The sequence below is a fragment of the Mesoplodon bidens genome, assembly GCF_964165515.1.
Source record: "Mesoplodon bidens genome assembly, chromosome: 10".
Classification (NCBI taxonomy): domain Eukaryota; kingdom Metazoa; phylum Chordata; class Mammalia; order Artiodactyla; family Ziphiidae; genus Mesoplodon; species Mesoplodon bidens.
The window spans coordinates 27732489-27748152 of NC_138172.1; the positions used below are offsets into that span (position 1 = coordinate 27732489).

The window sequence follows — 15664 nt, forward strand, 5'->3', positions numbered from 1 at the left end:
TACAATAGTTTTGTATTCTAACACTGTGAAGAGGTGTCATATTGTGTTCTTTAATGGTAAAGCTTCTAATTTTTTAATATTAAATAAAAATATTTGCTATAGGCTTCTGAGAAGTAACATTTATCGAGTTAAAGAGAATGCTTTTGACTTTTCGTTTGCTAAGAGTGTTTTCTTTTGGGGAAGGGGATTATGAATGGCTGTTATTTCATTGTATGTTTTTGAATATCTATTGATTTAAAAAAATTTCTTTAATAATGTTCTGAATTCATTGAGAGCAATTTTTGGTACCATTTAAGCAGCTCTATATTCCCAGAATAAATCTTTTTCATGATGTATATAATTCTTTTACTATAACACACTGGGTTTTTGACAGTATTTTTTTTAGACCTTTGTACCCATATTCAAGTAAGTAACACTGGCTTATACTGTTCCATTCTGGTGCTAGCCTTGTTTGTTTTCTTAATCAAGGTTACCTGTTCTCTCTGTGTGCTGTTGTTCAAATGTAGACTGGTCAAAACTTAGTGGGCCTTAACGGGTTGAAAACTCTCTGTGCCAGGCTCTCTTATAAGTACTTTACAAGTGTCAACTTAATTCTCAGAATAACCCAGTACTACAGGTACTATTAGTACCCCCATTTTGAGGTTGAAGAAACAAGGCACATCCAGGGGAAGTAACTGGCCAAGGTCTCATAGTTTGGGAGACTAGAGCTTATATTTCAGCTGATACATGTCAATGGCTCAGAACAGAGACTGACTGGTACATTGTGTTCACTAAATATCATTTACTATGACTAGGTAGGCTTAAAAATTTATTGGTATAGAGTTATAAATAGTTTTAAATGTTTATTTCATTTCCTTTAAAATACTTCTATTGTTTTTAACCTTTTACTAAAGAAAATATCAAATGTATACAAGGCATAGTAACCTTCACTGCACCATCACTAAACTGAAACAATCATCAGCTCATAGCTGGAGTTGTTTCATGTCAATTTCCTCCCCATGTATTTTGAAGCAAACCCCAGGTATTTTATTCATTAATAATTTAGCATAAAACTCTAAAAGATAAGGTTTTATCACACCTATGTAAATTAACATTTTTTAAAACATTTGAGAACTACAAATAAATGGTAGATTTTTTTTCTTCCCAATGATAAATTATGCCTTCTTTTTTTCACCAATTTCCAAAGTTGTGTCTTTTGTTAGGAAAATTTAAGCAATGAAGTCCATCTCCTCCTTGCCCCCATTTCATTACTGTTTGCTTTTCTTTTAGTTCCTTGTACTTTTTGTAGATTTATTGGGTTCTTTTTCTGGCTTCTCAAGTTGAAAGCTTATTTAAAAATTTTTCTCCAATATATGAGGCTTTGGCTATACATTGTTTTCTCTGAGTATATATCCTATCAGGTTTTGAAATGCAGTGCCTTCATTATCATTTAGTTTTAGGAGTCTGTAATTTCTATTTTCATTACCTCTTCAAACCATCAATTATCTCTAATTCTAGCCATAAGGACTTCAGTGTCTGGGTATAAGAATTTGGGGTCTCATTTCATTGTTGGTTTCTCATTTAATGCATTATAATCAATGAACGTGGCCTTGTATGATATCAGTTTTTTGGAACATATGAAAATTCCATTTATGGTCAGTAATTATAAATATTTGTGTTTGAAGAGACTATATGGTCTCTCTGTAAGTCTCTCTTGGGTACATACTTTTAATATGTATTTAAGAAATGTTTATTTCTAAATTCTATTTATCTTATTGAGGTTGATTTACAGTGTTGTGCCAGTCTCTGCTGTACAGCAAAGTGACTCAGTTATACACATATATAAATACATATAAAAAATATTCTTTTCCCTTATGACTTATCCCAGGAGACTGGATATAGTTCCCTGTGCTATACAGTAGGAACTTGTTGTGTATCCATTCTGTATATAATTGTTTGCATGTACCAACCCCAAACTCCCAGTCCATCCCTCTCCTTCCCCCCTTCCCCTTGGCAACCAGAAGTCCGATCTCTGTGTCTGTGAGTCTGTTTCTGTTTTGTAGATAGGTGCATTTGTGCCATATCTTAGATTCCACATAAGTGATTATCATATGGTATCTGTCTTTCTCTGTCTGACTTAGTATGATAATCTCTAGGTCCGTCCATGTTACTGCAAATGGCATTATTTCATTCTTTCTCATAGCTGAGTAATATTCCATTGTATATAAGTACCACATCTTCTTTATCCCATTCACCTGTAGATGGGGTACATACTTTTTATATGTCACTGTTAGATCAGCCTTGTTAACTATGGTATTCAGATCTTCTCTCTGAATGTTTTTTGTTCATTGCATCCTGATAATTCATTTTAAGAACTCATCCCTTTATTCAGTTCTTCGAGAATCGCAGCCATTATTTTTTTCCAGCTATTCGTTTCTTCCTCTTTCATCTCTTTTCTCTGTCCATGGACCGATGTTAGAACTTCTGTATCTGGCTTCCATATGCGTCTGATTGCAGTTTTGTCCACTGTACTACTAGCTCATCGCTCATCTTTTCCATTTCTTAGCCTCTAATTTGTTCCTGTTCCTTAATACATGTTTTTAATTCATCTCATATGGTCTTCCTTTAGATCGCTGAGCGTATTATTTCAAAATCCAATTATGATTGCTCTGTTACCTCTGATTCACTGTATTTTTTTGTTCTTGTTCATCGTGTCGTCTGTCTTCAGATTCTACACTGAACCAGGTTTACCTTCTCATTTTAGCAGAGCTAGGAATTCCCCACCCCGCCCCCAATCATTTGTATGCATTTTTTTTCAATAGGGGAAGAACTTAACCCTTTAATCTTTGCTAAATCTGCTCTAGTGAAACTGTTAGGATTTTTTTTTTCCCCCCTTCAAGCTAACCATAGCCATTCAGATAGGAAAGTCAGGTATTATTTATTTTACTATGCACTGTGCACCCCATGTGGGATTACTCTGGCCTTTGCTTGGGTTGTCTTTCCTGTATTTAGCCATTCTTAAATAAGTACCTAAATAAAAGGAAGTACCTACAAAATAAGACTTTAAACAGGACTAGAAACTAGGTCAAATCAGTCAAATGCATAGATACTTTAAAGTATCAGTCTTTAAAGACTGAAAAAATAAAGGCCATTCTCTTTCAGAATTTTAGGAATTAAGTAGGATTAAAGGATGTTTGTCAAGTTTCATGCATTTGCACTTCAAATTACAGGGACTTGGTGAAAAAGTGATACAGGTAATTTATAACTTAGCTAAAACAAGAATACTGTATAAATTCACTGGTTTTGGTAGTTTGTTTGCCACTTTCTCAAAGGGCCCATTGACAGCAATACTTCTTTAACTAACACTATGCTGTTAAAATGTATTTTCATCTTCCCCTGTCTGTGCCTCAAAGAAATGAAAGTACTTTAAGTTCCCGACATTCAGTAATGTTTTCAGGTGGCTCTGTCTATATTCATTTTAAGACACGTTGGGGTTCCTTGTATCATCAGTGTGTATAATACTTATGGCCATTTAATTACACTTTTGACTACTTCATATAATTATTGTTGTTTTGCTTTTACGATGTTGTTTTAAAAATCATAGCCAACAACGCAATGCAGAGGTATAACCCTGTCCCTATGAAGGAAGTGAAGCTTCCCTTCAAAATCATTACGGCGGGAAGGAAAACAGAGCTAAAGCTTCAGTATCCATTAATCCTGGGGAATAATGGCAGCACAAAACCACAGGACTTTAAGAAATTAAAACTTTGGAAGTGAATGAGAAAGTACAGAAAACAAAACACAGTCCGAAGACACAAGGGACAGGAGTGCTTACTGTGAAAACCAGTGGGAGGCGGTGTTAACCAGTGGGATTAGACAGATCTGGATTTAACTATAGCCAGTGCCAGCTTCCTGGCTTGACCCCTGTGCTGCTGTGTTGGGCCTTGTGCTTTGATGGGTCCCCTACTTAGGAGGGTCCTGCGTAGACTAAACTTCTTAGTTTAATGCTCTGGTGTTGCCATCTGGAAAAATTTTTTTTAACTTTTATTTTACATTGGAGTATAGTTAATTTACAGTGTTGTGTTAGTTTCAGGGGTACTGTAAAGTGATTCAGTTATACATATACATGTATCCTTTTCCAAATTCTTTTCCCATTTAGGTTCTTACGGAATATTGAGTGTAGTTCCCTGTGCTATACAGTAAGTCCTTGTTGGTTATCTATGTTATATATAGTAATGCGTATATTTTAATTCCAATTTATCCCTCCCCCCCCACCTTTACCCTTTGGTAACTATAAGTTTGTTTTCAAAGTCTGAGTCTGTTTCTGTTTTGTAAATAAGTTCATTTGTATCTTTTTTTTAGATTCTGCATAGAAGCGATATCATCTGATATTTGTCTTTCTCTCTCTGACTTAGTTCACTTAGTATGGTCATCTCCAGGTCCATCCACGTTGCTGCAAATGGCATTATTTCCTTCTTTTTAGTGGATGAGTATATTCCATTGTATATATGTACCAAATCTTCTTGATCCATTCATCTGTTGATGGATGTTTAGGTTGCTTCCATGTCGTGGCTATTGTAAACAGTGCTGCAGTGAACACTGGGGTGCATGTTTCCATTCGAACCATGGTTTTCTCTGGATATATGCCCAGGAGTGGAACTGCTGGACGATATGGTAGCTCTATTTTTAGTTTCTTAAGGAACCTCCATACTGTTCTCCATAATGGTTGTACCAATTTACATTCCCACCAACAGTGTAGAGGGTTCCCTTTTCTCCACACCCTCTCCAGCACTTATTGTCTGTAGATTTTCTGATGATGGCCATTCTGACCGGTGTGAGGTGATACCTCATTGTGGTTTTGATTTGCATTTCTCTCATGATTAGTGATGTTGAGCATCCTTTCATGTGTTTGTTGGCAATCTGTATGTATATCTTCTTTGGAGAAATGTCTTTGTAGGTCTTCCGCCCATTTTTGGATTGGGTTGTTTGTTTTTTTGATATTGAGCTGCATGAGCTGCTTGTATATTTTGGAGACTAATCCATTGTCAGTTGTTTAATTTGCAAATATTTTCTCCCATTCTGAGGGTAGTCTTTTCGTTTGGCTTACGGTTTCCTTTGCTGTGCAAAAAGCTTTGAAGTTTCATTAGGTCCCATTTGTTTATTTTTGTTTTTATTTCCATTACTCTAAGAGGTGGATCAAAAAAGATATTGCTGTGATTTATGTCAGAGAGTGTTTTGCCTATGTTTTCCTTTAAGAGATTTATAGTATCCGGCCTTACATTTAGGTCTTTAATCCATTTTGAGTTTATTTTTGTGTATGGTGTTAGGGAGTGTTCTAATTTCATTCTTTTCCATGTAGCTGTCCAGTTTTCCCAGCATCACTTATTGAAGAGATTGTCTTTCCTCCATTGTATACCCTTGCCACCTCTGTCATAGATTAGTTGACCATAGGTGCGTGGGTTTATCTCTGGGCTTTCTATCTGTGCCAGTCATCTATATTTCTGTTTCTGTGCCAGTACCATATTGTCTTGATTACTGTTGATTTGTAGTATAGTCTGAAGTCAGGGACCCTGATGCCTCCAGCTCCGTTTTTCTTTGTTAAGATTGCTTTGGCTATTTGGAGTCAGTCTTCTGTGTCTCCATACAAGTTTTAAGATTATTTGTTCTAGTTTTGTGAAGAATGCCATTGGTAGTTTGATAGGGATTGCATTGAATCTGTAGATTGCTTTGGGTAGTATAGTCATTTTGACAATACTGATTCTTCCAGTCCAAGAACATGGTATATCTCTCCATCTGTTTGTGTTATCTTTGATTTCTTTCATCAGTGTCTTATAGTTTTCTGTACAGGTCTTTTACCTCCTTAGGTAGGTTTATTCCTAGGTATTTTATTCTTTTTGATGTGCTGGTAAATGGGATTGTTTCTTTAATTGGAAAATCTTTATTGTTAATAATTTTGGGGCAAGGGTTCCTACATTTGCATTTTGCCTTGGACCCCGTATACATTATGTAGCTGGGACTGGCTCTGACACTTAGTAACCGGATATGTGTGTACACAGGGCCTAATCTACACATGCAGCCCCCATTTCCTCACGCATGAAGCGGGGATCCTAAAGTTACCCCCCTAGTGGGGTGATTTTGAGGATTAAATGAAGGACTCAATTAGTTGTGATTTGAAGGTGTCTTTGCAGCAGTTGGTACAGAATGCAGTCCATATATTTCAGCATTTCCTCTGGACTGTCTCAGTACAAAATTAAAATTAACATTTACTGAAGACCCCCAAAGAGCTTTTGCTTATTTCAGCTTTATCTGTCAATAATTACTGTATCAGATGTTAGAACTGAGAAAGTGTTAAAACACAAAACTATGCAAGCACGCGTTCCATTAGCTGTCAGAGTGGGGGATGTCCTCCTGGGTCACGTAGCTCTGGAAGACTCCACTGTACACTCAAGACAGAATACAAGTGAACAAGGCAAGCAGTATCTTTGTATTATGAAAACAGTTATGTCCTCTTGGATCTCTTGGAAGGGCCTTGGAGACCTCCTTCCCAACCAGGGACCCTGGGATCCCACTCTGAAAACTGTTAAATGAAATTAGCCCATGATGGCCTCCAACGGGGCGATAGATATAGCTCCACAGTGAATTCACATTAAGTATTGGCACAGGAAACTAGCCTTCGTTCTGCAAGTGAAGGTCTGATCTACTAGTGTCTCATAAAACTGTGTAAGAACCATGCTGTGTTTTGAACTCATCTGTAGGCTCTGTGTTTAAAATTTGACAGTAGTGATACAGATCAGCCTCTGGATAGAACTGTCCTGAGCAGACAAATATAGGATGCTGTGAATAAAGCAGTTTGCCTTTAAGCTGTGCTCAAACAGAATCAGTTTACTTTTTGTTGAGGAAGTTTACCTTTAGATCATTTCACCCAGAAACTTCATCCACCTGGCACACAGCTGTGAAGACCAGCTCGACATCACAGAGTTTGTGCACTAAAAGTTCAACTCAACTCTCTGACTTTCAGTGGAAGCCCTCAGGCCTTCTTGCTGAGCCTGCCCACTGCTATCTTTGACAGAACTTAAACTTTGTTGTCGATAAATTGGTTTTATAGTTCACAGATGAATGTAAGCAGGAAAAATACCAATAACCAAAAAAAAAGCAAGGCTGTCTGGGGCAAGTTCATATACAGGCACATATCCTGAATAATGGGTGAGTCATCCTAACTTGAAAGCACGGTACCAATTCCTACCAATATTTATCCACCACCCACTGTGTGTCACTCTATGGAGAATGGGATGAATAAGTTAGCACTGCTGGTCACAGCAATGTGGGGTGACAGTCATGTGAACAAGTAGTTACAATATGATATGATAAACAGGAACAGCATTGGTGAAGATGCGATGTTTATGGATGATGCCCTCTGGTTTGAGTTAGAAACAGTTCAAAGAGAGTGACTTTTGAAGTGTGTGTTGAATAAAAAGGCACTTAGAATAGTATTTGCAGGGCTAAGGTGGGCTGCAGGAAGTAAATCAGTGGAGGACTGGGATGATAGCTGAAGAAGTAAAGCTTCAACCAGCTTGTAAAAGAATTTGGGAAGTGTACTGCGAAGGCATCAACAAGACTTGGTGGCCAATGATAACTGGAGGTGAGGGGGCACAGAAAAGGACTCTGATATGTTTCTGGTTTGTACAACTAAGTGGGTGGGAGCAGGCTGGGAAGGTAAGTTTGCGTTTATACATGCTAGATTTGAGGTGTTTGTTTGTAGGCTATCAGGAAGGAATATTTAGAGGTTCAAAAAGTAGGTAAGATGGAAACTGAAAGGTAACTGGCATTCAGTGTTGTATTAGAGCTAACAGCTATTTAAAAACTTCAAATGTGCTTGAGTAATGTAGAAAAATAATTTTAATGGAATCACTTATCTCTTAAAGATGGTGGATAAATGAACGAATGCATATCTTTAGGTGGCTTTTAATGCAGCTCACCTATATGATATGTGAAGAGCCACTAGTGTAGGATGAATTTGCCCTTTTCTTGCTTAGGCCTAAGAACAAGCTACATTTGATTAATTCCAGAGGTGACACAGTCAGCATGTAGCATAAAATAAAAATCACTCAGTAAGACAATATATTCCCAAAGCTGGATATAGATAAGTGAAACAAACAGTTCTGTTTAAATTGTTCAACTAGGTGGTGGTGGGTTTTGTTTTGTTTTTCTTCTTTCCGTCTTCTCTTACCATGAATTATAACGTTAGCTGCATTACTGACTTCAGGACAGATCCTTGGAGTACTTTCAGAACAGCAAAATCCATCATGGAGCTGGGCAGCAACATTAGAATTTGGTCTGAATTGATAAAAGCTAGTAAAATCCAGAAGGTATATGAAAAGCTGACCCAGATTATTGGGGGAAAAAACTCTAGAAGCAGCCCTAACTTTGTGCTATAACTGCATATCCTAAAGTTTCGTACACTCGTAGTAACTACCCAGTTATTCTGAGGTTGACTGTGTTATTTAAACACTACTGCTGGTTGTCACATTTCCAGGGATCTTACTTACTCAGGCTACTTAACTAATCCTAATTCTTCTAATTAAGAGGTCAACATTTTGAAATAGTCACTATTTTAAAAAGACCATCAAACTCTTTGGAAGGAGCCAAACACATGGCTTGCTTCAAATAGGAGAGTACCGTGGATTTGAGGTGAAGGTGCTGACCTCAGCCGAAAGTCTTTCTTCACTTCCTGTGACAGCATTAGTTAAAGGATAAGACTTAATGAGCTTTTACTTCAAAATATACTACTGTCTATTCTAGCAGAGTAGATGGTAATTTAATGAAAATAATGGATGCCCTGACACATTGCTGACCAACATTAGAACTAGAGACGAGGACATCTAATTGGTGCCATTGGCTAAAGGTTTGTGAGGTTCACAACAATCTGCAACTGATTTGCAGGTCGAGTCCATCTATGAAGTTTGACTCCAGGTATTCGTATACCATATGGTATATCTATGACCCCCTTCCTTCTCATTAAAGGGAAAGTGGGCTGGGTTTGAACTCTTTTCGGACACTTAGAAGCTCAGAGCCAGGAGCAAGTTATTTGTTCTCTTCGCAATTCATATGCTTTACCTTTAAACTCCCAGAGACAGTACTGTAAACTTCAAAACACATTGTAAGCTGTAAATATTATCACTAATCATAGTACCTTTTTCATTACATTTCATGTCTACACTAATAAGTGTTTGCTGGAAATCAGTGTAAGGATTTAAAAACAACTAATTAATATAAAGTATTACATGTAAATTAATAGAAATGTAGACATGTTGTAAGTTATTGTTTAATTTGCATTATAGAAACAGAAAACCTCAGAAAGCATGCAGATGTATTTTGGTCGGCTGAGATACAGTACTTTCACCTTTCTAGAACCTACACTCGGAGAGCCTGAAGCCTTTGACAAATTAAAACCCAAAGAGAACCACAACACCTTGCACATGGACACATTAGAAATAAGCTGGAATTGTCACAAGCTGAGAGAGGGAGTACGTTTTTAAAATCTGTCTTTCCTTCCCCCTACTATCGTAATGCAACAAGACAATTAAAAAACAGATACATACTCATCATGAACAATGGTGGGGCCATCCCTTGTTAAGGCCTCTTCCTTGATGACGTTGATAAGTTCAAAAGTACTGCTTATGGGGGCGTCCGGGTTAGGCCATTTGGGACACTGGAAGTGCCGAACTTCTAGGACATAGTCATCCTACAACCAATACAACACGAGTCACGGCCCATCCTTCATTTCACCCTATCTATAATCTAATGACTTGTACTTGCTCCTGAGGAAGTGCATACTATAGATGATTGAAGAATGCCAGATTAACCAAACTGCTGTAAGGAGAAAAATACTAGGGAGGTCTGCTTGACATGAACAAATGAGGTTATGACAGTTAAAATGAATCCTGTTCAGGGAAAAATTTTAAGGGATAACAAATTATAAGAGGCTTTATATCCTGCTCTATCTTACCTATAAAAATAAAGAAAAAAAACCCCAGGAAGGGGTGAGGACATCTTTATTTAAATTACTAATATAAGACAGCTCCCCTCTTACCAACCCCATAGGAAGGTAGTTAATCATGCATCAAAATGTTGTTTACTAAAAAAAAAAAAAAAAAAAAAAAAGTCTTATCATCTCTGCAACATATTGCAAGGCTTACATTTCTGACGGCAAAGAAAATATTGAGCTCTAGTATATTGTTTTTATAATTAGGTCAACAGGCCTATTTGTATGCATGCTCAATCAGAGGAACTGCTACATGTCATCTTTCCAGCTGGAGAAAGCAAATATTTGAAGGAAGTGAACATACTTAAGTCGTACTCAAATGCCTGCCTGGGCCCGTCTTAAGGGTGGTAAATTACTCCATTATTACTTGGAAGGGTGATCCAGGGCCCAGCTGTGGCTGTTACTGAGGAACTGAGGTTGAGGTTACCTGTGTAGCTTCAAGGATAAAGTCATGGATGATAATTTGTTCTTCGTTAGAGAGGCACAGTCTGTCTTTGCTGATAAGGGTGACGGTAAAGGCCTCACAGTTCATGGATTCTTCTCGACTTGGCCAGTATACAAACTCATCTTCAGCCTATGGGGACCAAAAAAAAAAGGACAACAATTCCTCTGCAGTGCTGTCAACCGTTTGTTTTCGAATTTTCTTACCAAACGATTTCTTTCTTTGCCATTTGCCATACCTCTCAAATCATTTTTTAAATTGGGTTCATAGAATTATTAGCCCGATTAGATTAGCCCTATCTAATCATGCTGAGTTCAGTGGTGGTTGTATCCTATTGTAAAATACGCTTCCTAACTATTCCCTAGCACCTCTCACCTATGTCATTCCGACAACCAAAAAACCTCCCTCTGTAGGGGATGTATTACCCCTAGCTGAGAAATGCTCTGTAATATAATTGTCAGAGTAAAAAGGGAGACAGGATGTAGGTCAAGTAATTTTAACTTATTATTTCACAATGGCTTATGCGACTAAGATGTGCTAATTGTTGTTCTATGGATTATGTTAACAGTTCTACAGTTGATCAACATTTTGCAAAGGACTTCCATAAACATTATCTTATTTGGTTTTCCTAATATGCTAGTGAGGTATTTTTATCTTCTGGCTTTGTAGATGAAAACACCAAGGCTCAGGCCCATAAATAAGCATCTTGGCTCTAAGTATAAGGTGCTTTGTGAAAGGCAAGTTAGTCTGTCAATGTTCGATTTCAAGTCCTTTCAGCCTCAAATCAGGTAAGCTTTAAACGTTCATCTACTTTTAAGATTAAAAATAAATATTCAGTAACAGAAACTACTATACATAAAATAGATAAGCACTAACAATTTACTGAATAGCACAGGGAACTATATTCAATGTCTTGCAATAACCTATAATGGAAAATAATCAGAAAATATAACTGGTTCACTTAGCTGTACACCTGAAACTAATACAGTATTCAGGCTTGATACTTGAATTCTATCCCTGAAAACTATGGAGGCCTAAGAAAAAGAGAACCGTTGCCTAGGCTGGAGACCCTGTGAGAAATACGATGAGCCCCACCCCCTCCTTTTTTTAATCAGTTCAACTGGCAAATTACAGTTTGCCTGTAATATATACATTTCTATGGGCATTTTCCTGAAAATGCTTAGACAGTGCTAGTGAAGTCAGAAATAATTCTGAATAATGTTGAAAACAAAGAAGGTTTTGTTTAATCTTACATTGTTGCATTAGAAATGAGCCAACAGTCCAATAAGACTTATCACCCTTTCAAGTTTCAATATAGCTTATTGCCAAGTACATTTTTATTTTTAAAGCTCAGCATAAGGGGAAACAGATTAGCAACGGGGTTTAGTCTATACAAAAGAAGTCTGTAACTGTCTTGGGTTTTAATACAGTTTGCCCAAGGAAGTGGAATTAGGGCCCTTTGAACAGATATTAAAGACATAATGACGAACCAGGCTTCTAAATTTAACCAAATACATAGATTAAGTATAGGATTGGATGTGATCCTGAATAATCTATCTAAGGCTTAATTTCCATATCTGAAAAGTGGGAATAATAAAACTACATACCTCAAAGAGCTATTTTGATGATAACATGAACTGGAAATTATCTAATTTGCCTAAAGACTGCCAAAGGGATTTTAATAATGGTGGAGGAACGGCAGAAAAACCTTTTGAACACAGACAGTAAACTAGGGAATAACTGATCATCTTGACAGACTATGACAAAGAAATGCTACTTCTGAATTCAGTAGGAGCTGATAGCAGGGTGATTTTGCTTACAGACAGGGGCGGAGACGCCTAAGCGGCAGTGACTTCTGGGCTATTCACAGGATGATGGTCTTTGTAACGTTACAGTAGTGATAAGTAAAAATGCAGAGACAGTATCTTTAGAAAAAACTACACACTACTGAATCTGACTTTCGACCCTAGAGCTATGAGTGCAGACATGCATGATTGCAGCATAGCCCCCTTGGGCCTCAGAGAGACACCGAGATGACGGGGCTGGTGGCCCTGTATCGTCGCTGTCCACAGAACACGTATTGATTCACTCACTCAGTCTCCCCCTCTCCTCCCCATACAAATGAGCTCTCGGGTATAGTGACTGTCCTCTGTTAAGTGAGGATAACAAAACACTGACTCATCCAACAAATGCACGTTTTAACAACCCTAAATGCCTCCATTTTCCATATGCCGAACAGAGTAGACCCCTATTGCCAGCTAATTTGAAAATTTACATGCCAGTTTTTAGCTTAAGATTCTCAACTTTGTTGCCATTCTATCACACAGAAGCAGTCTTGGTATTCCGAAGCTGGAGCAGAAAGCGACAAAGTGAAGTTCCTACTGACTGGGCACACAGTCAAATGCATGTCATCAAGACTAGGGGTTCACTCACATGCTGTTCTTTCTTGATTAAAAAACTCACTACTCTGACACTCACGGAGGCAGATCGTTTTTGTTTTTGTTTTTACTTTGTGCGCTTACAAGTCCTCATAGGAACTTCTGAAGACCCAACTATTTCGAAACTTAAGAATGCAGTGAGAGCTCAGCAGAAGCAGTTACACTTATTTTCGTAAACGTGCTCACCCTTCTCCTCTAGGGTGTAGCGACCCCAATAGGGAAGGACTTAGTCAAGGTCTTAAAGCTTAAAAGGTCTTAAAAAGCACCATCAAGTCCGAACAAGGAAGCCTTTCCTAATCTCCCCCCCATAATAGATTGGGCTTGCCGATGGACTGGGGGAAAATAAAGATACATCATTAGAACTTTTGATACCGTTTTCCTTGGGCTAGGCAACATTTCTATGGTGTGGCGGCACTGGACATATACACTAGCAAAATGAGACAGGCGACTCAAGTTCCAATCCTGGCTCCCATGGTTCGTATATGCCCTTGGGCAAGTTACTTCCCTCAGTTTTCTCAGCTACTAAAGGAGATGCTGAGAGTGCCTGTGTCATCGAGTTGTAGAAAGGATGAAAGGAGTTAATACACGTAAAAATATAATCAATAAATGTTAACTACTGTTATTGTTCATTTATTTTTCAACAGTGACATATAGCAACTAAGAGGTCGGCTTAAGAGCGTGCATTAGTGAGGTTAGAAAAAGGACCTCCTTCAAAACCTTCTGGGCTTCCCTGGTAGCTCAGTGGTTAAGAATCCGCCTGCCAATTCAGGGGACATGGGTTCGAGCCCTGCTCTGGGAAGATCCCACATGCCGCGGAGCAACTAAGCCCGCGCGCCTAGAGCCCGTGCTTCGAGACAAGAAGCCTGCGCGCAGCAACAAAGACCCAACACAGCCAAAATAAATAAATAAAAACCTTCTCCCACACTGCCATGTACAGTACAACTGAGGGGTGAGTGATGTATCACCGGCATTAGGGATCAGTGCTGATCCTATTGGAACTGATAGGGTCAGGAATGGTAAGACTAGGAAAGGCACCTGTGCAGACGTACAAGATGAGAAGTCTGAATTCCCTCCCTAGCATGTACAGACACTGTAGCCCTGTGACAAGGTAATTTATGCTCTGGCCTCCCGGGCTCATTAATATATAGCAGATGTGCTTTACTTACCAAGCTCTGGTTGTCTGGCAGCATGACAATGATCTGTGCGTTATGATCCCAAATCATTCGCCAGAAATCTTTCGTAGTATGTGGCAGAGGATGCTGGGTTATGATAAATTCATTGCTCCTGTAATAGCCCTTCAGTTAGGAAGACGAAAAACCAGTGATTATGAGTGTTTAACTCTGCAGCAGTAAAATACATTCATGAAATAAGACTAGCACTGTTTTGACCTCACGAAAATAATCAAAAGAGGCACTCAGTGCATTTGGCTAATTTTTTTTTTTTTTTTTCTTTTTGCGGTATGCGGGCCTCTCACTGCTGTGGCCTCTCCCGTTGCGGAGCACAGGCTCCGGACGCGCAGGCCCAGCGGCCATGGCTCACGGGCCCAGCCGCTCCGCGGCATATGGGATCCTCCCAGACCGGGGCACGAACCCGTATCCCCTGCATCGGCAGGCGGACTCTCAACCACTGCGCCACCAGGGAGGCCCTTGGCTAATTTTTAGATGTACTTCTCCTAACATGTATAGACAGTTTTCTCTCCACGTCCGATGCACTTCTAGTTCCCCCTGCTGTTTTTACTTGACAGCAATTTCAACATGTATTCCAAGACTAGATGGGTGAAATTCATGAAAAGATTAATTCCTTAACAAGCATTTCTGTGAACTTAAGCAATTTTTGTGTCCTCACCGATTGGGTATCCTTGGTTAGAGGTTTCCAGATACAGAAATCTCTATAATTTTGATATTACACCTCAAGAAATTACTTGAAAAATGAAAGTCACATAGGTGGTATCTGCTGTTTAGCACCTTTCAGTTTAATTGACTTGATTTATAATTAACTGTTGACTCTCACCATGATATAAGAAGCATTAATGTAGTCTGTTCCTTTCATTCCAGGCAACGGTGCAAGGCCCACTCGAGCACGCTCAGCTATGACATGGAAAAAACGAAAACAAACACCACATTTGCCTCATTACCCCTCACCACCAACAGCACTTTCTGAGAGTTACTTGGTGAGTAATAGAGCTCTTTGGCTCCCCTTTCTTTTTAAGACTTACCTATATTTTTAAACAAGCTAGAGCATTATCAGCTAAGGAAGAATGTAAAATGAAATTCTGCTGCATGTGCCCAGCAGGACCCAGACGTTCTAGGAATAACACTTGACTGTGGGAGAGGCTTTCCCAGCAGATCACTAAGAGGATACTCTGTGTGGAGACGACACAGGGTTTCAGGTCACTCTTGACCCTGGTTTGATATTCCTACAATTATACCAATGTATTGTAGTTTGCTCTTTTGCCATCCTCTTACTCCCAATCTTTTTCTTTGGGAAGGGCTTAGAAAATATTGGCCTCTTTCAGTAGAGAGAATCTCTCCACTGACAACCCATGCCTGTGTATACAGTGTACTACACACAGTATCCACTGCTGTGTCCCAAGTTATTTATGCAGCGGTCACCACCTACCAACGGTGCCTTAGTCTCAATAGCCAGAATAATTTAGCAATGTAGTTCCAGCTGTGCAGATTAATCCAGGACTCTCTGTTTGAAGAGAGCATTAATGCCACAGTGATAATGACTTTACATTTTTTTTTAAAGGCAAGACATGGT

General features: G+C 38.7%; 1 protein-coding gene across 4 annotated transcripts in view; it reads right to left on the reverse strand.

Annotated features, from left to right (window-relative positions):
- Positions 1 to 15664, reverse strand: part of PTPRG (protein tyrosine phosphatase receptor type G) — a 749834-nt gene that overhangs the window by 9022 nt on the left and 725148 nt on the right. For all 4 annotated transcript variants that reach the window (XM_081245085.1, XM_081245083.1, XM_081245084.1 and 1 more), the window contains 4 exons: positions 14912 to 14988; positions 14068 to 14196; positions 10449 to 10595; positions 9579 to 9721 (listed from right to left, as the gene is read on the reverse strand). In XM_081245085.1, coding sequence (XP_081101211.1) covers positions 9579 to 9721; positions 10449 to 10595; positions 14068 to 14196; positions 14912 to 14988 — 496 coding nt within the window. The remainder of the gene's footprint in view (positions 1 to 9578; positions 9722 to 10448; positions 10596 to 14067; positions 14197 to 14911; positions 14989 to 15664) is intronic.